At 41.1% G+C, this 26,478-nt stretch overlaps 2 protein-coding genes across 3 annotated transcripts in view; one reads left to right on the forward strand and one right to left on the reverse strand.

Annotated features, from left to right (window-relative positions):
* Window positions 1-12,473, forward strand: part of pappaa (pregnancy-associated plasma protein A, pappalysin 1a) — an 87,019-nt gene extending 74,546 nt beyond the window's left edge. Inside the window, exon 23 of the mRNA XM_017460374.3 lies at window positions 8,898-12,473. Within this exon, the coding sequence (XP_017315863.1) occupies window positions 8,898-9,002 (105 nt within the window). The 3' untranslated portion in view covers window positions 9,003-12,473. The remainder of the gene's footprint in view (window positions 1-8,897) is intronic.
* Window positions 12,474-16,249: 3,776 nt separating this feature from the next.
* Window positions 16,250-26,478, reverse strand: part of LOC108260352 (astrotactin-2) — a 345,742-nt gene continuing 335,513 nt past the window's right edge. For both annotated transcript variants that reach the window (XM_017460589.3, XM_053676996.1), the window contains exons 21-23: window positions 25,702-25,802; window positions 24,659-24,842; window positions 16,250-17,353 (exon numbers count right to left, since the gene is read on the reverse strand). In XM_017460589.3, the coding sequence (XP_017316078.1) occupies window positions 17,116-17,353; window positions 24,659-24,842; window positions 25,702-25,802 (523 nt within the window). In that variant the 3' untranslated portion in view covers window positions 16,250-17,115. The remainder of the gene's footprint in view (window positions 17,354-24,658; window positions 24,843-25,701; window positions 25,803-26,478) is intronic.

Here is a 26,478-nt window from a genome sequence, read left to right on the forward strand (position 1 = left end):
AGAAGAGATAAATGCGGTCTTAAATGCAGGACGAACCCACAGACCCTCGGTTTTCCATGGTTGCGTCATTTTGGCCATCATACCTCATGCCTACTCCAGAAGGCTGCTGTTTGTTGGGCAATTACCCGAGCCCTCCAGCGGGATGGCAGGCTTTTCCAGAGTAGACCAATGCACAAGGAAGTCTTTTTGTGAACCCTGCTGCGTGTGATGGCCTTTAAAACCTGCAGGGAGTGTGGACCCTTCTCCTGAAGTTGCATCCCGTTTCCAGATGGAGAGCTGAAGCTTCTTGCTTCTGACATCGATTTCTCAGATTGCTGAGATCATGACCAGACTTGGTTTCAGCTCCAAATGACCCATAAATGGGTAACCCATTGGCAGGGGTAACTTATTCATGGGTAACTTCAAAGTCGTCTTGTTTTTCGCTCAAGGCCATTTAAACTGATCTCAACTAGTTGACTGATGACATAGCATTTCCATCTGTGAGGTTAAGGGTATGGAAGATTTATCAGCAACCATGTCAATGTGTTAGTTCTCTCTTTTCCTCTTATCTCCCTTATTATTACTCTCACCTTTGCTCATTCTCACTCTGTGAGCCCCCTTGACACTTTCGACCATGGCCATCCTCAAGACCGGCCTCTCGTTAACAGCTCTGTAAACACTACAGAGGCTTTACGGTTGCTGCTGACAGATTCACCTCTTCAGGCAGTAACCTTTCTTTTTTCCCATCTCATCCATCTCCTGCTCTCTTGCCATATTTCTTACCTCAGGAGTGGTTTGAACTTTTGGCAATGCTACGACTGTGAGGACACAGGCAGCGATGATTCATTAAGCCTGACTGTATTAGAGGACGCTTTTTGGAGGGTTCGCTATGTCCTGCCTACGTCATTGAGCAGACAGAGATCTCAGCGAGAGTTGAGTGAGTGCCAGACAAGCTCACCAGTGTTGACGGAAGGTTCAATTGCTCTGCAACTATTAGCCAAGCGTCTGGTACACCACTCTTCTCTGTAGTGCTGTTCATGCAAGATAAGAATGGAGTCATCGTGTAACGAAAAGCACGCTGTTTGTATCAGAAGCAAAAGTGGGTGGGTCAGTTGGATTCTTTATGAATGCTTCCTCTGACAATTACCAGAATATTACCAGTTTATAAAGCTGACTTTGCATATGTTGTACATTTCTTTACCTTGAATGGCACCAAAGGACAAAAAAAAATAAATCTGCTTACAGAGAAAAAAGAAAACCTTCTCAGCTCTACAAATACACACATACTCAACGTGCAGTGCCAGGCCAGGAGTTTTCCAACATCAAAGTGTTAATGCCCACACTGCTGTACTAACGGCCCAAAACAAAGTTTATTGCGGAAAACAGGCCCTAACCCTGGGTGATTTTCCTTGCATTAGAAAACCAACATGATCCTCAGAACTCAGAACTGCCATCTTGCCATCTGATCTCCAGGAAATCTGTCTCCCAGGGTTGCAATGATAAGCGGATCACCTGGCTTCCCGATCCAAAGCCCAGTTCAGAAGTCAGGCATCCTGTCCTGGCAGCGCTTTAAGCAAATATTTCAGGTGGATTTTACCCACAAAAAAAGAAAAGAAAAGAAAACAAAAATACTGTCCCAGGATTTAGGGAGAGGATACATCCAGAAAACTTGCTCTGAAAGAACTAATCATGGTTCGATTGATGGACTGCCAGAGGGGAATGTCAACACGAGCAGATGAAGGAAAAGGGATGAGGGATTGCCTTAATTGAAGCAGTTACTGTTCCTGGCTACTGCAAAGTCAATCCGACTGGTTTTTATTTTGTTCTCATTGTCAGTTTATTCATCATTACTCGGGAAACCCATAAACGCTTTTCCCTTCAGAGCAATGACGGGCACGCATTAGTGCAAAGATAAGGGCCAGTATGATTTTGAATTGCACTTAACCTCGCCTTGCCATTCCTTAGTGTTTCCAAAGTGTTTTGTTGAGATAGACAGCTGAGATACTATATGACTATTTGTTATGCCTCGTGAAGTAAGTTTATTCGAAACAGCAGTGTGCACGCCACCTTGGTCTCGATTTGTCTGGAGAGCAGATGCGTGTATAATGTCCCGCAGAACAAATAAGAATTGATAGTTGATGATAAATGTTGTCTTTGTAACCCTGATGCTCATTTGGAAGCTGAATAGCTGATCTTAAATAGTTTTCATATGTGTTTGATCATAATCATTAACTACGGAATGTAGGCTTTGTGAAAGAAAAACGTAATGCAGTCAGTTGTCTGTCTGACTACCAAGGACATTATGGTAACCTAAAATAACGAATTTAATGCAGTAAAATGGTTGCAGCTAGGCATGGTTGTCATTTTTGATTGCCATCATCTCTGAAGCTGCTCTTACAGGAAAGAACAGCATGTCCTGTGACTTAAAATCCTCATGAAATGACTTCTTAACCGTGATTTGATACGCTATGTTGATGTACTTCTTACTGAAACAGGAAGTCAGACTGACACACTGTTTACTGAATTACACGACAGCCAGTAGCATTTGATGTATGCCATACCCACACCAAATCTAAATAAACCTCACAGTAGCTTACCGAACTAGCTAAATATAGAGAACAAAGTGGGAATCGTGTTCTTGGACAGTCTGAGGAAGCAACACACTCCAGCATTAGTAAAACGCTTCTTCGAAAAAGCACATAACCGTAACCTTGTACAACTTCCAAATGAATCAACTCCAGCCATTTGGGGTTGGAGGTTCCCCCAAGAGAATGGGGTCCAAGAAGACAAATAAATAGACGAACCATGTTTTCTTGCTGATAGGCTAGCTTAGCGCAAGACCTGGCTCTGTGGAGGGGCATACAGTATATCGCTCTAGACATCATTATCATAGGACGATCATGAAGATCGTATCAGTGTTCATAGCACGAAGGGATAGCCAAAACGGCAATTTTGATTTCAGGGGCAGTTTTGGAAATTAATCCCAAAGATCTTCAACAAATTTCGTCATGCACACTCAAACATGAAGTGCACAAACACGTTCACTTCCATAGTCTTGTTGTGTGCTCAGAATGACTCAGCTGGGCCTCGACCAAGCGATTGTGACACAGCACATGAAAAAGAGAGCTCTGCCAACAACCTGTGCGATAAAATCGGAGTACCCTCTCTCCCCCCTCTCCAGGGCGAACCCCTTTGCGGCTTCACTCCCTTCTAGTGCGATAACCCCAGAGTGAGGGAAGCAAAAGCACTTCCCGCTGCCTGCATGTTTGTTTTCCTTCCTTATCTCTCTCTGGCACACTCCACCACCCCCGCCCCCTTCCCTCCATCTTTGGCTGGAGATTTGAGTATTAAGGAATTATGGGTGACTGGTTGTGCATTAGTCCTCTCCGGGACTTTGAAGGTGCGAGGCTGGTGGCACGTAAGGTCACCGCAGGATCCAGCACTAATGACTGCAAGCTGTTGGCGGGACGCTCGCTGACTGAATGGATGGATGGATGAATAGAAAGAAGGAAGGATGAATGGATGTTGGTGGTTGTAGCAGGGAAGAGGGCTGCCCCAGTACCACCCCTTCGCTTTCCCTCCCACCCCTTTAAGATCCCCGTAGAAGGAATTCCTTTCTGGAAGTGGGAGGTCCCAAGTGGGCTGCTTTTCATGCAATTGAACTTTGTTTGTACATGTTTGTGCCCTGGCAAATCTGGTGTGAGAGCTGAGCTTGAGGCAGTTCTTTTTTTGTTTGTTTTGTTTTTTGTTCTGCAGATGTTACGCAACATTACAGAACATCTTGATCCCGGAGTAATGGTTATTTCTGTGGGAAAAAAACATTAATATTGGAAACACCAATAGACTTGAGTTACACTGTCATTTTTACAATTAAAAAAAAAAATAAATAAAATTATGTATAGTCAATGCAAAAAAGTGAAATCCTGCCTGATTTTCTAGCATGCACCTTATTGGTTGCTCAGTCATTCATCTTCAGTTAGTGCTATATCCTATCAGGAGCCCATCCTGGGTGCACACGGGGTACAAGGTAGGAATACACTTTGGAAGGAACACCAGTCACAATACACATGCACATTTACACCTAGGGTCAATTTAGAGTCACATACTAGCATATTTATTTTATGGTGGGAAGAAACCTGAGAACCTAGAAGAACCCACACATACATGAGCAGAACATGCACAACTCCACACAGACAGTAATCCGAGCTCAGGGTCAAGCCGGGGACCTTGGAGCTGGAAGGCTGTTTCCATTTTTATTTAAACCTTTTGATATGTATCTTTGGACCATTCTGCAATTGCCCTTGGGTAGCAATTTAAAAGGAACCTTGGCAAATGAACCTGAGTAGCTACGAAATAAACCTAGCTAGACATTACCTTATTTAGTTTAACTATGGATGACTTCTGGGAATCTATAGACACACGTATGACTGTTAGATAGCTAAAAGAAAATCAATTTGATTACATCTGTATGGTTAGGAGCAACCTCTTAGTCCAAAGCTATATCGGGCATAACTATATTATTGTGGCGGTACCCCTCAAAGATGGCCGAAATAAGGTTCTTCTGAAGGTACCCAAAAGTAATTCCACTTTAGGTTTCTCTTGGAATGCAATGAATCTCAGTTCTGTCTTGAAGAGGTGTTATACTTCTAGGTGAAGGAGACTTGCACTCTGTTGGTGTTAATTTATTTGAAAGTTTGAAAGATTGGTGAATATGGAATTCCACAAGTTATTCCCAGGACCCTTCTGCATGCAGGGCCAGATGTGGCAGCTGGTTTTCCACCCTGAGGTCAAGGTCAGAGAAACCATGTCAAAATTGCCACCCACAATCACAGGGTGAAGGGAGATAAAGAGGCAGGGTTTAAGGGAGATTTCCAAGACTTGGTAAAAATTGGAAATGCTGCAGGCCGAGTAAGGTTAGTGAAAGTTAGTTGAGATGAATTAATTCATATTTTCATCCGACTTCCAAAGACCAATCTGAAATGAAAGGACAAAGGAAACCTGGAGAGGACACAGAAGCGAGGTAAAAGTTTTTAGAGCAGAAACAAACTCCATTGGGCTATGTGAAAGTAAGGGAAGACACTTAGACAGAGGAAATGCCACTCAGATGATTGGCAGCTGGCTTTGATATGTCTGCAGCTCTTGCTCGTAAAGCTTTCGCAAGTTACTTCTGGGAAGCCTCCTCCTCCTCCTTGTGAACATGGTTCTCCTCTCTTAGGTAGTGACAAACACCATTCCTCCTGGGTTAACTCTCCCTTTTTGAACCCCTGTCCATATCTTGCCTGCTTTTGAAAGCTGCTCTTGTTGAAGCAGTCCAGCACCCTTTTATTCAGCTTTGAATAAGATTTCACTGATTCTAACTCTTCCTAATCAAGCATTGCTTGATCCCTGCCTGGATCTATCTATCAGGGTCTATCTATCTTTCTGGCCTGCCTTGCATTACCTAGAGGTGATAGAACTGCATAGGCAGTCGTATTGGATTCTTAAATTTTTTTAATACGCTGAGGTACCATACAGAATTAAGTGAGGAATAACACACTCGGGGAAATGTTGTTAGTCCAAGTTCAAGTTCAAGTGGCTTTATTGTCATTTCAACCATATAAAGCTGGTACAGTACACAGTGGAATGAAACAACATTCCTCCAGGACCACGGTGCTACATAAAACAGGACACTAACCACATGAGACGACACAGAACTAAATAAGATCTAAACATTTTTACATAAATCGCACGTGCAAATGTGTGCTAAGAACACAAGGCAGTACAGTACTACTAAAACAGGACGATAGGCACAGTAAATGACAATGTAGCACCGACCAGTACACAGTTTTAGTGTGGAAGTGTCCGATATAACAGGTAGTGCCAAAGATAGGTGCAAAGAGTAACAATGTAACTTAAAAATGGTATTACTGTAAACATAACATTCTATGACTTATCTATGACATATGTGGTATTCAGCAGATTAGCATATAGCATATATGGACATAATAGTTATTGCAGTAGCAGCCAAGTAAAGTGTATAAAAGTGACAAGAAATTAAATACGATATTTTAAGTAGCAGCAAAAATGTACAGTATAAGCACACAGCCCTGAGGGACCCCTGTGCTCAGTGTTGGAGATGCTGTTCCCGATCCAAACTAACTGAGGTCTCCGAGTCAGGATGTCCATGATCCAGTTGCAGAGGGAGGTGTTCAGGCCCAGTAGGTTCAGATTTCCAATCATGTGCTGAGGAATGATTGTGTTGAATGCTGAACTGAAGTCATTCGAATGTAGGTGTCTTTTTTTGTCCAGTTGGGTGAGGGCCAGATGTAGGGTGGTGGCGGTGGCATCATCCGTTGAGCGGTTGGGGCAATGAGCGAACTGCAGTGGGTTCAGTGAGGGGAGCAGCAGGGTCTTGATGTGCCTCATGACAAGCCTCTCGAAGCACTTCATGATGATGGATGTGAGTGCAACGGGACAGTAGTCATTGAGGCAGGACCCTGTAGATTACTTCGGCATGGGGAGAATGGTGGTGGCCTTGAAGCACGTTGGAACTATGGCGCTGATCAGGGAGATGTTGAAGATGTCAGTGAGAACATCTGTCAGCTGGTCTGCACATTCCAGGAATGTTTTCTGGTCCAGCAGCCTTCCGTGGGTTAACTCTGCATAGAACTTTCCTCACATCAGCCGTGGTTAGACACAGCACCTGGTCGTTGGGAGGAGGGGTGATCTTCCTTGCCGCTACGTCATTCTGCACCTCAAACTGAGCGTAGAAGTTGTTCAGCGCATCTGGAAGGGATGCATCACTGTCACAGGCAGGTGATGTTGTCCTGTAGTTGCAGATGGACTGAATGCGCTGCATGTCACAGATATCCGTGAAGTGACTATGGATTGTCTGGTGATTGTCTGAAGCGTGTGCGCTTTGCCTCTCTGACGGCCGGGGATAGTTTGACCCTCGCTTTTCTTAGGGCCACATTGTCACCTGCCCTGAAGGCGGAGTCTCGGGTCCTCAGCAGTGCAGCACCTCCGCAGTCATCCACAGCTTCTGGTTGGAACGTGTAGGGATTTTCTTGCAGACGGTGTCGTTATCAATGCACTCACTTAATGTCCCAGTCAGTGTGCTCAAAACATTTCTGAAGAGCAGAGATTGCTCCAGCTGGCCAGGTTTTCACCTGCTTCAAAACTGGTTTTGAAAGTATGCTGGGATTAGCATAACAGAGATGTGATCTGAGTAGCCGAGGTGGGGGCAGGGCTCTGCCCTGTATGCACCAGGGATGTTTGTGTAAACAAGATAGAGCATGTTCACCCCTCTCGTTGTAAGGTCCACATTCTGATGGAATTTAGGGAGAACCGATTTGAGATTCGCATTATTGAAATCTCAGGCAGTGATAAACAGTCCATCAGGGTTCCCATACAGTTCACAGAGCTCCTCCTTAGCATTAGCGCTGGGTGGAATGGATACCTCGATTATAAGGACAGTGGTGAAAATAATCCATGTTTCGCAAAGTGGTTTATTTTCCGTTAACAACACATCCCAGAGTGCATCAAGAAGCTGGAAAGTGGTTGAATACTCTCCATAGGCTGTATATGCACTCAGCCAACAGCCACAACTGTGTTATGAATGTGCAAGTGCAAGTTGCACATGTGGTCCTTGTTTAAAGTGATGAGGTCAAAAAGCAGCTGAAGCCTTTCCCTCGGGGATTCAACATCACAGCAGCTGGTGTCAGTGACGCACTGCCAACATTAAAGCATGGCGTCAAGTGCCACCGGGTATGGGCAAATGACATTCAGACGCTCATTGGGTTTTGACTCACCATAGGCTTGCAGCAGTAGATTGCACAGGGGGTCCATAACATCTTGGATAGTGTTGCTGGTTGGGCAAGCTAAGCTGCAAATGACTGTACAAAAAGGTTCAGAGTAATATAGCTACAGTGTTGTGAAAAGTATTTGCCCCCATCCGGATTTCTTCTGTTTTTGTGTATATCTCATATGAAATAATTTTAGATATTCAAACAAAATAAAACACAACACAAAGGCAACCTGAGTAAACACACAAAAAATGGAAGCAAAAAAGTTATCCAACACCTATCATCAATGGGAAAAACAAATTGGCCCCTTAAACTTAGCAACAATAACTGGAGATCAGTCTTTCACTTACTTCTAGGATTAGGACTTACTCCTATACTTTGGATCATTGTCTTGCTGCATTATCAAGTTGCGCTTAAGTTAGGAGGAGTTTCTCTGGCTTTGACTATTCATAGTTACGTGCGTTCGAACAGTACTTAAATTAATAACAATTTCATTTTCAAATGAAACCAGAGGATGAGATTCTGCTAGTTCATATTTATGGCACATTCTACTGTCCTATTGCTACAGTGAATAAATAGACTAATTCGGTATCTTGAGGTCAAGTTGATTTTTAGCTTCACCCACATGTCCAGTTTGGCTTGGATAGCTCCTTGGGTACATCATGGCTTGCTTGGTGGTGGAAATAGTGGGAGCAAGGGATCATGGTTAATTTGTCAAGCATCTGCTGTGCTAATTGTCCTCCCTTCATCCATGATCAGTGTTTGCTCCTAACCATTGATGAATTGGGTATGCTGTAGGCAGTGTTAGCTAAGCGGTTAAGACGTTGGACATCTGACCGGAAGGTTGTGAGTTCAATTCCCAAGCTGTCATTGTTGGGCCATGCCCTGAGCAAGGCCCTTAACCCTCAACTGCTTAAATATATAAAGGAGCTGAATGTAAGTCAAACTGGATAAAGGCATCTGCCAAATGATGTCAATGTAAATGTTTAGGGAGACTGAGAAATTTTATATTCCCTACCCACAAAGTGACCGAAATGGTGGGTTTACCTAATAAAGTATTGAGTGTAAAATTGTAGCGTTTATCAATGTTAACCCATGACTCGTTCAAGTGATATTGACTTTCTCTCCCTCCAGGTGATCTTCTTTCCATCATCGTGTGATCCGCAGACCGATTGTGCCTGCCGGGACCCCAAAGCACCAGAAAACAGAAAAGACGAGCATGTGTACTCTCTGGGCTGAGAGAAAGAGTGCAGCCATGGAAAGCCCAGCTATAGACTGGGTTCAAGCAAGATATTCTTCCAGATATGCTGCTTCACAAGTGTACCTCTCCTGTCCTGTCTCACTCCTCCATGTCAACGTGTCTCCCTGCTATCTTCTGTCACGTCTTGGAAGGTCTACCCATCTCCAACTCATTGGGAAGAAAAAAAAGAAGGATAGAAAAAAAGAAGACAGGTGTGGGAATGAGAATATACCCATGTGTAGTAAAGAAGGAATGTTTTTCTCTCATCAAACCAGAAAAAAAAAAAAAGATGATAGATTCTGGTTAGCATGCCTATCTGTGCCAGCTTTCAGTGTTCACGTCTATTTTGCTGAAGTTTGTTTGTTGTTGTAGTTCGAAGTGAAAGGAAACATTTTGGCAAAAAAATTGACACCACAAGGGCTTTGATGTTTGTTTTTGAAAGCTTCTTTGTATTGAAATTGCGAAGGGGACTAAATAGGTCCTAGAGTAATGGGTGTCCACTCATGCTGGGAATACATCCTGCATCAGAAACCACAGAAAATGGGGAAAAACCAAGGATTTAGGTGTTTCCATTGAGAGTCTAGTCCTGATTCTGAGATACCAAAATGTGCAAAATACAAAGGACCTAAAAATTTGCAGGTAGTTTTGGAAATTTTGGTAGTTAGCAAAAAAATAAATAAAAAATCAGCATCTATCAAATCCCAAATTGGTCACCCACTTAGTTTTAATAAACAGTGATGGTATAGGCAATTATGTATGCTAATGATACTACTCCACCCTAATGTTTATCAGGTCTTCAAAGATGGCAGTTGTTTTGACATCAACCCAAAACCAACATGAAAGTGAACTCGCCATGTTAGCATGGCTTCAGTTTATGTTGCTGCTGTTCCTGCTGCTACTTTGCCATCATGGCCAATCTTATTTCTTATGAAGCTGGAGTTATGACTGCCTTAACAGTTACCTCAAGATGCCAGACTCATCCAAAAGTCTTCGTTCAAGAAATGATCGATTTATGACCTCAAGAATGTCGGTTATAATCTGCATACATTTTGAATGTAAAGACAGGGTTAGCATGTTCAGTCGTATCACCAGCGCTTATCCAGAATCCGAACTCTTTGAATTTGCCAAATTAACAATGATCTCTTTCTCTTTGACTGTCTGTCAAAAATGGCATTTTGTCCACAGTGTATTAGTGTACTTGTGCCAAATTTCCTACACCAGCAATTCTCAAATAGGGGTCCATGCACCATAGCCAGGAAATAACATCCCACCATTATTAAATCGATTGTATTTATTATAGAGTGCTTATAGTGATTAGCCAGTTCCCTCAAATTAAATGGGTTTAATACAAACCTGTAAGCCAAGTCAGCCTACGAATAACATCTGATAGAATCTAACACCATCTATCAGGTGAAATTTCAGGAATAGATAGCTCTCGAACTGCTGCTCAGAGAAACGTGCTGTCTACCCTCTTCCGCATACATGAGCTGACCCGCACCCATGATTAGTTAGCAGTGCAGAGTAACGCCATCCCTCCCACCCAGTTTTACATTCTTAGACTCGCAGCTGCGGCATCATCGGGATTCGAACTTCTGATGATCATAGATTAAAGCTTTAACAGCTATGTAGCTTGATGCTAGCGAGTCTGTATACAATTTCTCAAAACTAGAATCGAAGTAATGATCATTTTTGGCGGCTGGATGCTCAATCCATACTCTCACAGTAGTACAACTTCTACAGAGTTGTTTTTTTTTTTTTCAATTTGGAGAGTTACTTTTTATGAGGTGACGAACCCACATCTGGACACTTTTCCACAGCCGTACCCCAAATTATCATGTGTCTATATTCAGATCAGTACAATTCAACATTGGTGTTAGCCCTGAAACTTGCATTCGGCGGCCCGTCTCCTCACCCTGCATGTAAAATCCAGATTCCTAAAGCACTGTACTGTATTTCCCTCCATGGAACCGGCGTAAGGCTCTAAATAGAAAACTTCAGGAAATACATGGATGTAAGCGGCACAGATTCATTAGGCATAGCAAACCAAGGAAGTCATTCGAGGTGAATGTCATTGTAAATACTTCATAGAGGCTTATCAAGACAATGATTGTTTTTCGTAGCGCTTCTATTAGTCTGGAAAAAAAAAAAAAGTCAGTTTTCCTTCATTTATATTTCTTAAAAAATATAGAAAAGAACTGAAAAAAAAAAATCACTTTATGTATCGGTAATCAGTATTTGTATTAATGACCTCAGATACTGCACTTTTGAGTAGCCATTAAAGGGAAAGTCTCCAAACTTTTAGTAAAAACGCTGCTATTGTAAAACGTTGAATTTAAAACAAAACAAACAAACAAAAAAATGGTATCAAATATGGTATTGTGATATTCCTCTCTTTGTGGTTATTGTGTTTCACCTGATTTTAGCTGTTGAATGGGACAAAACTCATCGTACGTTAGATTCATGTGCCTGGTCTGGAACTGCGAAACTGGCTTTAATATCCATACGTATTGTTCATAGAAGGATTTGCATCGTAAAACATTGTATCGTATTTGTTGTATGTGCATTTTTTTTTATTGTTTTGTTTTGTTTTATTTGTTTTTTTTGGAAATGTATTTGATGCTATCGGCCATCGGCACAAAGACTTGTAGAATACTGAAGGATTTTTTTTTTTTTTTTTTTTTTTTTGTAATGAATTAACTACAAAGAATAAAAAAGCACCAAAAAAAATAAATAAAAAAAAAACAAAAAAAAAAAACAAAAAAAACAAAAACAAAGGAAATATCTCACTGAAGAAAAGCCAGTTTATTAAAAAATATATTATACCGAGAGCGGACAAGAAATATTATAGAGATTTTGGTTTGTTCTATAGTCCTGAAAGAGGATTTATTATGTTTATTATTACAGTGATATGTTATTGTACTCTGTATGGACCATTTTTATTGCTTCAAAAGCGAGACTCATCAGCAATCATTACACAAGGCCAATTTTCCATGAACAGGACTTCAGGTTGACAGCTGGGAGAGCCAAAGCTTTGTCCTTACACGTGTTCTCGTCTACCGTTTAGGAGGTGCGATCGACCAGTTTCCAGCCTCCTCGTGTTTTTCCACAACAAGACCAAAATCCACACTGTGTTGTCGCTTTACACTCTGCTTCCCCCCCCCTTCCTCCGCCACCCAAAAAAAGGACGCAGTATCTAAAGCCATATATGTTGATGTTTCCGACGGGATGCTCGACTCTGCTGTACACACCACGGGATCTCTGTCTGTACCTCATGCCTGTAGTGTTTGCTGCTTCTGTGTGTGTTTTTTTTTTTTGTGTGTGTGTGTCTCTCGGCGATATGTTACGGTGTACATAGTAGAACTATTTATTGAGAGTGTTATACTTTTTTTTTTTTTTTTTAAGTTATATTTTTAATGTTCATGTAAGTTATTTTTACATTGGTCTTATAAACGTAAAAGATGAAAAAAGGACATTCGTTTGGAGGGCTCTGATTTCTCTTGTATGTTGTCGTTTTTTGGGGTTGTTTTTCTTTTTCTTTTTTTTTTTTTTTTTTTTTTGAAGCTCACAAAAAATACGAAGAAAAAGGAACGAAGTGAGGAAAGAAATTGAGGAAGAAAAGAAATTAAAGCAGTAATCTACAAGTTCCTTAACGGTTCATAAGTATAGCAAATGACATACAGTTGCCAATTTATTAGGTACAATCAACAGCGATTCCTCCATCTATCTATTTCCATATCTATAATATATAACATCTAGAAAATTCTGATATTTATCCAAAAAAAAAATTGCTTTCAGTGTTATATATGCTTAATTACAGTTTTTCTGCATTTCATTTATTGTATTTGTTCTAAAAATTAATAATAATAATAATAATAATAATAATAATAATAATAATAATAATAATAATAACAATAATAATAATTTCTCAGACTATATTGCCATGCAGTACAGCAGGTTTACAATTGCGACTGGATTTTCTTTAAAGATGCTAGTGGGCTCGGTTAAGGAGAAAAACAAGTTCAAATCGGATGAAACCTTCACGTAAAAAAGGCCTTAAGCTCAGACAGATTTCTGGCTTTTTGGTTGAAAAGTGTGTGCCAAATGAGAAAATGGAAATGTAAAACCACACGGCCTGTAATAAGGAATTGAAACGTGACTGTTCCTTTAAGTCTAAAACTCTAGAATGCATAAAAACGTCACATGATTTCTATCAAAATTTTTTAAAAAGAAGGTCTGGATCCTTGTAAAACTCGGTGTGAGAGAGAGTAAACACTGGCAGTACCCAGGTGTAAGAGGCCCGAGAGGGCAGCACAGGTGGGATGAATGGCTGTGTTGCTCCTTCTAGCCTGCTGCCATGTTTGTCCAGGTGTCAAAATGTGTACACACACACACACACACACACACACACACACACACACACACACATAATTACGCACTCGAGCTCAAGTCTGACAGCCGTCTTTCCTGCATGAGTCACAGTTTCTCTGCAGCTCCTGATGCGACTCCTTGGTCTTCAAAGTCAACGTTTTTAGGATTTATTTATTTTACCCGCTCGGTGATGATTTTTAAACCTCCATTAGAGACGTTTGCATGATTAAAATACAACCTAGTGAAATCCTGGCAGGTGTGCTTCAACTCCAGTTCCCTCATTTTTTGGCAGGTTTATCTGAAAATAGTGTAAATAGTGACGTATTCAGGTGTATAAGTTTTCACAGAAGCTTAGTGTGTGTCTTCGCTTAAGAGTGAGCAAAACTTGCTCACACACACACACACACACACACACACACACACACCATCCCCTTCGTCGAATAAAAACTACTCCCTAAAGTTTATAACATGACAACCCGTCTCTGTGTCTCCATGCTCATCCTCCCACCGCTCTGCTCTCTCGTGTACACGATCGGTCCTTTAACACGTATATGAAGGGCACATAGCACACTTCTTTACCTTCTCCAAAGTCATCTGCTTTCCAGGTCACGCCTATACAGTGCTCTGGATCAGTGATGAAATGTACTATGTTGTCGGTCAATTGATTAAAAGAATGAAATGCGTAAAATGGTTTATTTCTCTGTCATGTGTTGTGCATAATAAAATAAAACACTGGCTAATTATAAAGCAACTGTTGACTAGCTGTCTTTCTGTACTTTGTGAATGTGTGTGATACTCTATCTATCTATCTATCTATCTATATACATATAATATTACACAATATTGGAATGCATTCTGATAGGAAAACCTTGGAACCTAGGAAAACGTACAACTCTTAAGATTTCCCTAACGGGACAACCAAAGAACCCTTCAAGAACCCACTGTGTTAAGACTGCACCTACAGTGGTACTTAAATGTTAAATAGTTGACAGGTTCTAGGTATTAAGAAGAAGAGTTTCAACCATACATACTGTCATATACAAAAAAAAAAAAGGGGGTTCCTTGAGGGTTCTTTGCTTCCAAAACAGGGTTTATTTGGAAATGACTTTGCTGTGCGGGTCGACATAGAACGTTTAAGAATTCCCCCAGAGAGAAAGAACTCAAAGAACCCCCATTGAAGAACTCCTTTTTCTCTCTCTCTCTCTCTCTCTCTCTCTCTCAGAGATTGTACCACACACACACCCAGTTAATACGGATTTTAAGAAGGAAACACTCACCCAATTTGGAGATTGAATCAAGCACCTACACGGGAAACAGTTGTTTGTGGGGTTCTACATGAAGTATATAAGTGTTCCCACTGAGCAGCAATCAAGAACTGTTAATGGTTCTACATTTTTAACAGTGCAGCTCATCTCTCAATATACCGAATGTATCTTCACTGCTTTTGCTCACTACATGGGGTAGAAAAAATGGTTCTCAAGCATTCATTGGATGGTTAAGGGCTACCGAAAAAAAAAAAAAAAAAAAAAAAAAAAAAAACCTTCCACTTGGAAACCACTTTGTTGTACATAGAACCTTTAAGGGTTCCTTCAGAAAGTAATCTGAAGAACCCTTAAGCGTGTAGAAAACCTATTGTAATAAACAATCTTTATTATTATTATTATTACTTCTAGGAATAAAAAAGGCACAATATCTGATTTAAACCTAAACAAATCTTTGAGCAAATAAAGATCAGATCCCATCACCGTATCAGTAATGATGGAGGCCCAAAGTGTATAACGTACCATCCAACATCCCGCAGTCACATAGTTTACACTCCCAGACGTGTGTTCTCGGCTCATTTCCACTCGGTGATGTTCACACTGGATCCAGACCAGTCCACGTCACGATCAGGACAGCTTGACCTACTCGTATTCTAATCGCACATTCATTAGGAACACTTCACTATCGCTAGATAGATTAGCATTATAGGAATGTGGGCACTAAATCTCACTGCTACACACAGATACTAACCACACTGTAAAATAAAGTGCTTCCTATATTTATTCAACAATATATATATTTAAAATATACTTTTTTTGTTGTTGTTGTAAAAGAAAAACCGTAACACCTACTTACTCACATCATGCTCACCATTTTTTGGCACGGCAGATGCAATAAACTATAAACAACTTCCTGTCAGATTCTGCCTAAACATCAGTGACATAAGTGTGAACTGCAGTAAAGAGCTGCTCTGTAAAAAAAAAAAAACAAGGAAAACCTTCTCAATAAGTGGCCTTCCCTACACGAGAGAAAACATAGCATTGCCCTGAGGAGTTCACCCAGGCTGGAAAAGTGAATCCCTGCTAGATTCAGGACCAGATTTACTGTCCCGAACGGTCCAGCTTTAAGAACAGATGATTTACTGCAGTCTTTCAATCGGCAGGAGGAAAGCCCAAGGCCACGAGCGACTTTATGACATGGGGGGGGGTTGTGTTTCGGAGATGACAGGGATGAAAGGGCTCCCCTTTAAAAGTGCATAGAAGGGGCTAAACGGCTTGATTAGCTTGTTTCTGAAGCCCTTTTTGGAAAAGGCTACAAAAACAAATCCAACTTCACGGTCAAATTTGGTGAAGTGAATCTGACTGCTGAAAACACCACAAAAGAGAAATAGAAAACAGAACACATTTCTATGTCACATCGAATTCAATTCCCTCGCCTCCCAACCCCACCCCCCCCCCTTTAAAATGAAAATGAAATGCTGCAGGGCCAATAGAAGTGAAGCTAAATAATCACTGTGGTTATGCGGGTGCTTAAAAAACCTAAAAATCAATAAAGCTTCAGATAGAGTTTCAGTATACATATTTAATAGATCCCCCCCCCCCCCCCCCCCAAAAAAAAAAAAGACAATCATATTGACTTGGTACATACTGTATTTACAATCTTATGTACAAGAGTATAATTTACTATCACAAATGATATCACATGAAATGGAAAATTACTCAAAATAAGTTGTCGAAGCTAGTTTATGACCTTTTGGTTAATTCCCGGCGTGTTACAACTCGGCCCATGTGAGCAGTTATACAATAGTTATATAACACGACAACCCCTTCGCCATGTGACACTTCACCCCCCCCCCCCCCCCCCCCCCCCGTCAAAATCTCAGCCAAAAAAAGATGGTAGTGCAACAGCCCTGAACTAATCATAAATTTATCGTTAAGGTGGAGTTTCTTGTGTTGAAATGGTCTGTCTGTGGAAATGAAGCCACAAGGTCGCCCCTGTTTAAAACAGGAAAACGCTGGAGAGATGAAGAATATAGACATCAAAGTCCCCTTAATTGTTGTTGATAATAATCGTCAAACCGTTGCATTGCATTCAAGATGATTCAGGCTTTTCGCATTCTCCGTTCAGCTTGGTTTCCAAATATGTTACAGACACGTGCGAAAGCTGCTCGGTTCATCGTCCTCCTGGTGTGTGAAACTTGCAGCACCGTGAAGTGAGGACCTAACATTCAGGCCTTCTTTAGTCTGGTCCTTACAAAAAGTACAAAGTAAAAGTTCTTCAATTTCCAAGCTACCTTCTTCTACCCCTCCTCCATGCTGGAAAACGAGCCAGAGGGGACGCGTGGCGAAAAAAAAAAAGAAGAAAAAAAGAAAGAAAGTCCTTTCGTTTTGGTGAAAAGGTTGAACAGTCTTGCATTTCATACAGGTTTAGAAAACAGATCAGATCAGATAGGGACGAGTCTAAAAGGTGAAACAGGCCGTTTCACCGGAGTTTGGACTTGCCGTATATATTGCGCTGGACAGACAGGATCTTCTCCGCACAGGTTAGCCGTGTCTCATGGAGAGAGCTGTGCCAAGTGCTGCTAGCCAATCGCATGTCTTCGCTCCTGCACATGACGTACGACATGGACTCGGTCCGGCTCTGGATGTAACCACTCCGCAGAAGAGAGCGACAGAGGAGGCTGATCCGATCCACTCGTCTTAGGATTAGGTGGGCTTTCCTGCAGAAGAGAGAGAGAGAGAGAAAAAAGAAAGACAAATATCGATGACTAAAAGGATGAATTATAATACACGTATCAGATGTAGGACATGTTTTCAAGTCTCTGAGCTGCAAATCCAAGTCAATTCTCAAGTCTATATGTTGCAAGTCCGAGTTGAGTTTCGACGTTATGAAGTCCGAGGTAAGTGTTCTGTTTCTAAGCTGCAAGTCTGAGTTGAGTCTCAAGTCTTTGAGAAGCAATTCCGAGTCTGAAGTCTCTGAGCTGCAAATCTGAGTCAAATCTCAAGTCCCTTAAGTGCAAGTCTGAGCTGAGTCCTACGTCTCTGGGCTGCAAGTCAGTGTCAAGTCTGAAGTCTCTAAACAGCAACTCTAAGTCAAGCTTCAAGTCTCTGAGCTGCAAGTCAGGGCCGAGTCTCAAGTCTTTGAGAAGCATTTCCGAGTCAAGCCTTAGTTCTCCGAGCAGTGAGTCAGAGTCGAGTCTCAAGTCTCTGACCTGCAAGTCCGAGCTTAGTCCTAAGTCTTTGATCTACAGGTCAGAATCAAGTATGAAGTCTCCGAGCAGCAACTCCGAATCAAGCCTCGAGTTTCTGCGTAGCAATTCCAAGTCATGCCTCAAGTCTCTGAGCTACAACTCCAAATCCAGTTTCTCGCGTTTGAGCTGCAACTCTTGAGTCAAGTTTCAAACCTGTGAGCTGCAAGTCTCTAAAAAACAAGTCTGAGTCGAGCCTGAAATCCCTGAGATGCAAATTAGAGTCCGTTCTGAAGTCCCTAAGTTCAAAGTTCAAGTCGAGTCTCAACTTTCTGATGTCTGAGGTAAGACTTAAGTGTCTGAGCTACAAGTCTGAGTAAAGTCTCAAGCTCTGGAACAGCAACTCTGTTCAATTTTATTCTCTGAGATGCAAGTCCAATTCAAGTCTGTCCTCTCTGAGCAGCAAGTCCGAGTCATTGTGGTCGAAGATAATAATAATATTACTTTCCTATGATTTCTATCACAACACACCTGCGCATCCTATGCCGTTTGGGAAGATACATCATAGTAATATTACTGGAAAGACAATGACGAAGTTAGCGTCCTTGGTCGGAAAAGTGTCTGTGGCAATCCGGGGATCTCAGCATTAGTGTAGTTCTAACGAAATGCAACGAACACATCGAAATCGATGAGATGTACTGCATTCGATGTTCAGAAAAAAACGCTTTACTTAATAGTCTTTCACTCAGAGGAAACGTTCGTCTTGCAACAGTCAGCAAGAGAGAGATCTGATGACACACGCGTTCACAAAAAAACAGCGGCTGTAGCAGGGAGAAAAAAACAAAACAAAACAAAACAAAAGCATCAGGCTTCAGCCGGTAGTTTTCCGACAAAATGTAGCTTGGAAGTCTGGTTCTGGGCGTCGGAAATATTATGTAAGTCGATACATTTAGCAGAACAATGCTTGGCAGATGTAAACGACTAAATGTTTAGGCAGAAAAACGTGCGACTGTAAACTTTCATCGATGGTCTGTGATTTAACTACAGAACCATTTTAGCTATACGTTCCATTTCTTTCTGACCAGGAAGAAATTCAATAACATCTTTTCTTTCTCTCTCTCTCTCTCTCTCTCTCTCGCTCGTGGAACATTGTTCTTAAGTGAAAATAGAGTGGGCAAAGTCTGGATATTTAGGGCTTGCATAAACTTTTTATTTGGTCCGATCGAAATCACTTACCTCAGAATACAGTGCTTCAGGCGGCCGAAAAATCGAGCATGAATTTCTATTTAATATGAAATCTCATTATTACGTTTATTTTGGGACGTACAAGTACAGTTTGCATCACTATATATATGTGAAATCGCTGTCGTAGACAAAAATAGAATCGTGCCGACGTATTCATTTCTTTCATTAAAAAACTAACATCTTGTTTACAAAAATAATACGCGTTTTCTAGACGGACGACTCGGAGCGAAATTTTCCGAAAAGCAGCCGATAAGTGTGTGACGTCGGTGTGAACTCCTTTAATACTGTTTCAAAAAGCATCTCAGGGAAATTCCTCAAGAAATCGCTCGAGAAAACGCCAAGAATGCTGAAGTATTGAAGTATTGAAGATGCTGAAGTATTAAATTATTTCGATTTATTTGGGATTTTTTGATCACAACATAATTCCCATAGTCACATTCGTGTTACTCCAGAGTTTTGATGACTTTATTATTGTTCGATACGATGTAAAAGCGTTTTGAGTGTCTAGAAAAGCGCTATATAAATGTAATTGTAATTCTAAAATGTGGAAAAATTAAAAAAAAAAAAAAAGAAAAAAAAAGGATGAGTGTGTCTTAACTTTCTGACTGGTAGAGGGAGTCTCTCTCTCTCTCTCTCTCTCTCTCTCTCTCTATATATATATATATATATATATATATATATATATATATATATATATATATATAAATAGAGAGAGAGAGAGAGAGAGAGAGAGAGATAACTATTTAATACAAAGAATTTTATTACGTTTATTTTGGGAGGTTCAATGCGCGTCACTATAAAAACCAACGATTTAGAACTGCAATGTCTTTAATATTTGTAATGCTGCAATTTGAGGCTCCGCTGTACTTTGAAAAGTCACGTTCAAATGCATCTTAAGTGCTTAGAAAACAAAATATGTCCAATCTAAGAGCAAGAAGGCTGTAAGGACATACTGCACATATAAAAGGAAGAACCTGTCCCAGAATAATTCAAATATTTATGGCGCCTGGACTGGAGTCTTTAGAGGATGACTCAGGGTTCACAGCCAAATGGGCTTCATTTCATAACACAACATTCCGCTAATCATGACAGTAAAGCATGCTGACATTTGCAGACCTACTACTAAGACTTTTTTTTTTTTTCTTCCTTATTTCCGTATCCAAACCCCACCTCACCCAGCAGCTATGAGTCAGATGCATTGATTTCCAAATGCAAGAATCAATTAGAATCATGGCTTTTCATTACCGAGTGAATTGCCAGTTCAGAGATTTTTAAGTAACAAGTTCCTGAATTATTCTGAGTGGAAGAGAGCTGAATGGTCTCCAATACAAGCGTTGAGCTGCGGTTAATTAGGGGATGTTTTGATGCGTATGAATTGTTGCCGAAAAAAAGAAAAGAAAAAAACTGAGTCATAATGTTATGGGGGCGAACTCCTGCTATTTTTTTTTTCCAATAATGCAAATTGTTCTCGATTCGGTGGGAAACGAATGACTTATCTCTAATTACAAACGGAAGGATCAAGCAGTTTTGACCTTCTGCTAGAAATGTCCTCGATGGAAACGTCCTAGCAGGGGTAAGCCATCCCCTGTCTGTCAAAGAGAAAAAGACATTAGCGTTAAGTTTAAGATCAAATTATTTGCTATTAACGCATTATTTAAATCGGATTATACCACAGAGCAGTTCATACACTTGTATGGTGGACCTTAATCTAAGGCTAATAATACTTTTTGAAAAATGCGTATGTACTGTAACTATAAAGAGTTAAGAAGTGTGATGAAAATTTTTTATTAATAACATAATATTATATTATTTATATATCAAATCCTTAATTTCTTAAAACAGCATGGCCCATCTTGTGTCATTTCTTACACATGTTGGACTTTTTGTGAAACCAAGTGCAACAGGACCACCAATAATTATTAGTGAAGACACAGGGCTGATTTCTTTATAGCCCAGACTATAGATTTGTGTGGCCTATCAGAGACAGTCATGCCAGGTGATTACTCAGAAACACGCCCCCTTGATTTGATCTCTATTTGTGCAGATATTTTTCACACGCATCTGTAAGACATCGTCAGCAACGATTGAAATACAGTCTTGAGTGCCATGATCATGATCATCATTTGCCCCGAAATTCCTTTAGAGTAGAAACTTTGAGTAGATAGTCAAAGTACATACTGTCCAATCAGAGTACAAGTGACCCAAAGGACATATGACAATATGTATATATACAAAACACACGTGAACCTAGTAGATCATTACGGACTCACAAATGCAGCTGCAGATCTGCTTTTAAGTGTGTGTGTGTGTGTGTGTGTGTGTGCGCAATAGTTTGCCGCAACATTCTTATCATGGTATCAAGGAGACCTTGTGATTTAATGCATCGCTCAACACTAATAGTTTTGTTGACAGACGTTGGATTTTAGCCTCCGTTCTGCACGTAGCACCGTTACATGCAGCATACACGAACCCAAATATCCACGCAGCTCTCTGAAGGATACTAGAAACGGGACATCCAAATGGAAGTTTATCCAACTCCTCTTTTTTCAAACAAACGTCTGAGCGATCACGTTTCACTTGGCAACATGTTTACCATTTTAAAGGCACCATTAATTCCAACACTCCCAAAAAGACTGCCAATACAGAGTCATAAATAATCCCCAGTCTCTCCTCCAAAATGCCCGCTGTAGGGCTTCTACCACACACACACACACACACACACACACACACACAAATTTTTTAAATGTTTACCAAATCCTCCATTATATAAATTTTCTGCACGGCATGAATTATGAATCCCAAATTCCAGGCAGTGGGTTGGACATGCCCTAAAAACTGACGTCTGAATTTCAGCTCTTGAATTGTCTTTTTGTTTCTTTTCATTTTCGAGCATTCACCCACTTAAAACAGCTAACAATCAACCCATCTATACTAAACTACAGGAAAAAAAAAAAAGTTTATTCAAGGATTCTTTGAATAGTTAAGGGTTCACTTCTTTCGGAAGATAATCTACTCGGAAGCCTCTCGGTTAGAAAAAGCTCTAATGTAGAGTTTGCATTGAACTTATCAGGGTTCCCCGGTTTAATACACCACACGGCTTTCATTCATTGTAAAATGGGAACATTTTTATTTGAAAAAAATTTTGGTCAAAGTCGGTGCGCTCTCTATTCCAAAATTTGGAATAGTTAATGTTAATACTTTGTTGTACAGTTCTACATAGAGGCGTTAAGGTGTTTCCTAGGAGCAGCAAATCGGAATATTTAAAGAATGTAAGTCTTTTAAAATGTTGGAGCAACAAGTGGTGTTAGTTGAGGGTTTGTTTCTTCCTAAAGGGCGAGCTAGTTGGAAGTCTGTATGAAGCGATGAAGGGGAAAGCACTACCATACATATAATTCACAAAAATAATTCGGGTCAGTTTAGTTTGGCATCCATTCATAGCAGCATGGGAATGGGATGCACCATCTAATTTTGGTCAAAGTAATTGCACTAATGTTTCTACTTTGTTGTCCAGTTCTACATAGAGGTTTGAAGCGGTTTCCTTCGTCAGACAGGCAAACTGAAGAACACTTTGGGTTGCTATATTTAACCTTTATTTTGAATAGTTATAGTTTATAGCATATATAGTTTCGAGTTAGCATAGTTTATAGCATAGTTTCGAGTTAGATATGAACCCCTAGAAAGCTGCAATCTAACAACTTAAAGGGGGCATTTATCTTGTCCATTTAGGGAATTTAAAAAAATTATTCTCTACAACTATCCCAGAGAGCATCAGGTACAAGGCGGGGTACACCCTGGACGGGTGCCAAACCATCGCAGGGCACAATCACTAAAAGTATCGCTACGGATACTTTGGACTCGCCAATCAGCCTACCATGCATGTCTTTGGACTGGGGGAGGAAACCGGAGTACCCGGAGGGAACCCGCGCAGTACGGGGAGAACATGCAAACTCCGCACACGCAGGGCCACGGTGGGAATCGAACCCCCGACCCCCCCTGGAGGTGTGAGGCGAACGTGCTAACCACTAAGCCACCGTGCGCTTAGAAGCAATGACCATCCAAAAAAAAAAAAAAAGTGTAGAACTTTCAGAACCGTGGAGGAACTGCAAGTAGTGTTGGTGCCTCAAAACTCTAGGGTCCAGGGTTTGATGCTGAAGCTTCGACATCCCAAAAATATGCTGGTAGGTGGATTAGCCTTTCTAAATTGCTGGTGTCAATGATTAAAGTAGTTGCTTAGTGGTTAGGGCTCAAGACTACTCACTGGAAAGCTCAAATCCTGGTACCACTAAGCTGTGACTTTTATGCGGTTAATACTCATCTCTTCAGTCATGTGACTTACTACTGAGTGTAGTAGACTGAAAATATCTCTTGCTAAATAAAATCTCATGTTTAATAACCCGTCTTGCTAACCTCCCTTCCATCTACGAGGCCTGATCTTCAGGAGGTTCTCTCTTTCCTCTTGTCTTCCAAACCCTGCCAAGCAAAAAAAGTAGTACTGGTTCCTGCACTATTGTATAAACAAATAAATAAATGTTTCTGAGCGTCCTACGATGGACTCACGTCCTGTCCAGGATGCACCTGGATTCACCAGACCACGATAAAGCGGCGACCGAAGAAGAATGAAAGAATGAGTCAATAAAGCGTATTACGTCATTCTGGTAAAATCATTTTTCTGTCGAGAAAACGTGCCGTCACGCCAAACGTTGTAACTCGAGAGCCTCCGAGACAGAGTTAAAACAGAGGAGGACGAACTTTTAATTAATTTTAATTGAGAACTTTTAATTCATGCTTGAGAAGCCCTTTGTCCTAAGAGTGTAGTAGGTTGAAGGAGAAGAAAATACGTTTTGTTAAATCGATGGAGAATATCCTTAATACTATTCAGGTCTTGCTGACCTTGATCTTCCTTCCAACCACAGCAACATTTCCACCCACATCAGACTCCTGCTGGGTTCCCCTCTCCATAGGGAACACCACAAACATGGCAGACATTTTTAAGCTCCATGATGAAACAAAACACAAAAACACACACACACCTGGATTTACTAGGTGCCTCAGACCCTGACAGGGAAGTGGAGAGGCCCGTTTTAAGAGCAACATTTCCACATGTGTACACGAACATGGCCACAGGCCTCCGTACCACTTAGTGTTTGCCAGAAGCCACTTTATCCACATTCATTAGACCCCGAAACATTTGGCGCCCACTCACTGAGAGGTTGGAATAATAACACTGTAATTGGTGTCCAGTCACCGGTTTTGACGCATAAAACACGAATAATAAAAGGAATCGAAAGGAAACAAAAACATCGGATGGACTTTGAATAAACAAATATGAAAATACACTGCAGCACCGGGATGGATTCTTTTATGAGATTTATGTTCTTATGAGATGGCACTCCAGTGGAACAAGCCTGCTCGTAATCACTTTTATAGGCCTGGATTTGCACTGGAAGCCTAAACCAACATTTAGTCGGCCAACATTACTGCTGACCACAGTGTTTATGTGTACGTACTGTATGTGTGTGACGAGAAGGAGAGAGTTGAGTGTGCCATGGAGAAGAGGTTTGAGAGTTGGCTTACTCAGAAGATGGGTCTCACCTGGGTCCTAGTTCGTCCTCGCTCCGCCACACAAAGTCTCCGAACTTCTCGTAGTGCGAGTTGTAATGGTGTTGGACACGGTATAGTGTAGGTGGAGAGACCTCCATCAGCGTGTTGTAGGCTGTTTGCTGCTCCTTGCCACTCGTGTAGCCGTTATACAGGTTGTATACCCGGTCTGCTATCTCTGAAAGACGAGGAAGAAGCAGATTGGACCTTTCTCAGACATCGATGAAGGGACGATTGATTCGACTGGTACTGACTGAAAAGAATAAGTCATTTTAATTGAGTTCACTGAAACATATGAATCGAGAGTATACAGACAGTGACACGGAACCGAGTATTGGTGGCAGGATTGATTTGTCGGAGAAGGTTCTTGCTTTAAGAAAAGTTCCATCTACTCTTTTCTTAAAGCGATATTAAAGGAAAGGGATTAAGATTCTAAAGGGATCTTCCATAGGAATAATCCTAATCAGATCTTTGGTAGAAATAATCCCGAAAGAGTCCTTTCGTAAGAAGAATACGGAATAAATCCTAATCTTCGGAACAATCCTAAAGCAATCATAAAGGAACATTTAGTGCAAAGAATCGTAAAGATCTTTGGTATGAAGAATCCTAAAGGGATATTTGATCAAAAAGAATCATTAAGGGATATTTGCTTTGACCCACTAGGGGAACCTTAATGTTTTATGTAGAACCCTACAACCTGTTAGAGAAGGATCCGAGCTGAATCCATTTAGTAAGCCGAAAACTCTTACCTATCCAAAGAATACCCGAGTAACCTTTTTTTTTTTTTTTTCCTGGGTCGATAGTAGTTCAAGTCGTGGAGTTTTATTTCGACTTCATGACTGTGACCACTGATGATGTCATCCTAAAGGAAATGAACCTCTCGCACCTTGGCACTTTGATCTGCCATATCACCATCTGGTCAGCGATGTAGAACTTGCAGTTCATTCACGCCAGTAACAGGTGTGAAGATACAATCTTCTCAGATGGATTGAGACGGAGTGGGGGAAGAGAGATGGAAAGAGAAAGTGGAGCTGTACCTTCTGCTCTGCTGTCATCAACTATTGGACAGGAAGTGCGCACTGTCACGTAGCTCGCCTCGGAACGGCTGCCGCGGCTGTCCAAGGCATAGAGCGTGAACCTGAGATAGACAGAAAGACAGAATGAGAGACAATAGATGTCATGACTTGCCAAGGGAAAAAGTAACAATACAGATCTTGAATAACTCAATAGAACTTCTGTCACAATGGCATTAGAAACTCATTAGCCTATATCTACTGTACGTAAAAACACACGTGGCCATTACACCTGGAACCTGCACTCTGCTGAACCCAAGCACATTTCCTCCAAATAGTATAACCTCACAGGAGCATGAAGCTCATAGAACAACCTGTCTGGCTGGCTGTCCTGTTACACGCTGTGCTACGAGGTGAAGAATCACGTCGCTGACCTTCGTTTACGAGCTTAGGTCCGACAAACCAGGAACTCGCGCTAAAAAAAACAGCTATAACTGACAACAGACGTGTGTGGGGCCTACAGGATTCCAGAGTATTGGGTTACATTTGGAAATTGTCCTGGCAAAGGGAGCTTGAATGAAAAAAATAAATAAATAAAAAATAGAAAAAGAAAGGCCAGCCATTATGGCTAATAGCTGCTTAAATGGGACTCCCACTTCCTCTAATGACAGAGTTCCGTTCAGCAAATACAAAACACATTAAAGCTCAAGGCCTGCGTGTTCTTGGACCACCCAGTGCAGAGAAATGATGCTCAACTGCTGGACGTGGACAACTTCGAGCTGCCTGGCTGGCTGGGTGAAC

This window comes from Ictalurus punctatus, chromosome 28 (assembly GCF_001660625.3).
Source record: "Ictalurus punctatus breed USDA103 chromosome 28, Coco_2.0, whole genome shotgun sequence".
NCBI lineage: Eukaryota > Metazoa > Chordata > Actinopteri > Siluriformes > Ictaluridae > Ictalurus > Ictalurus punctatus.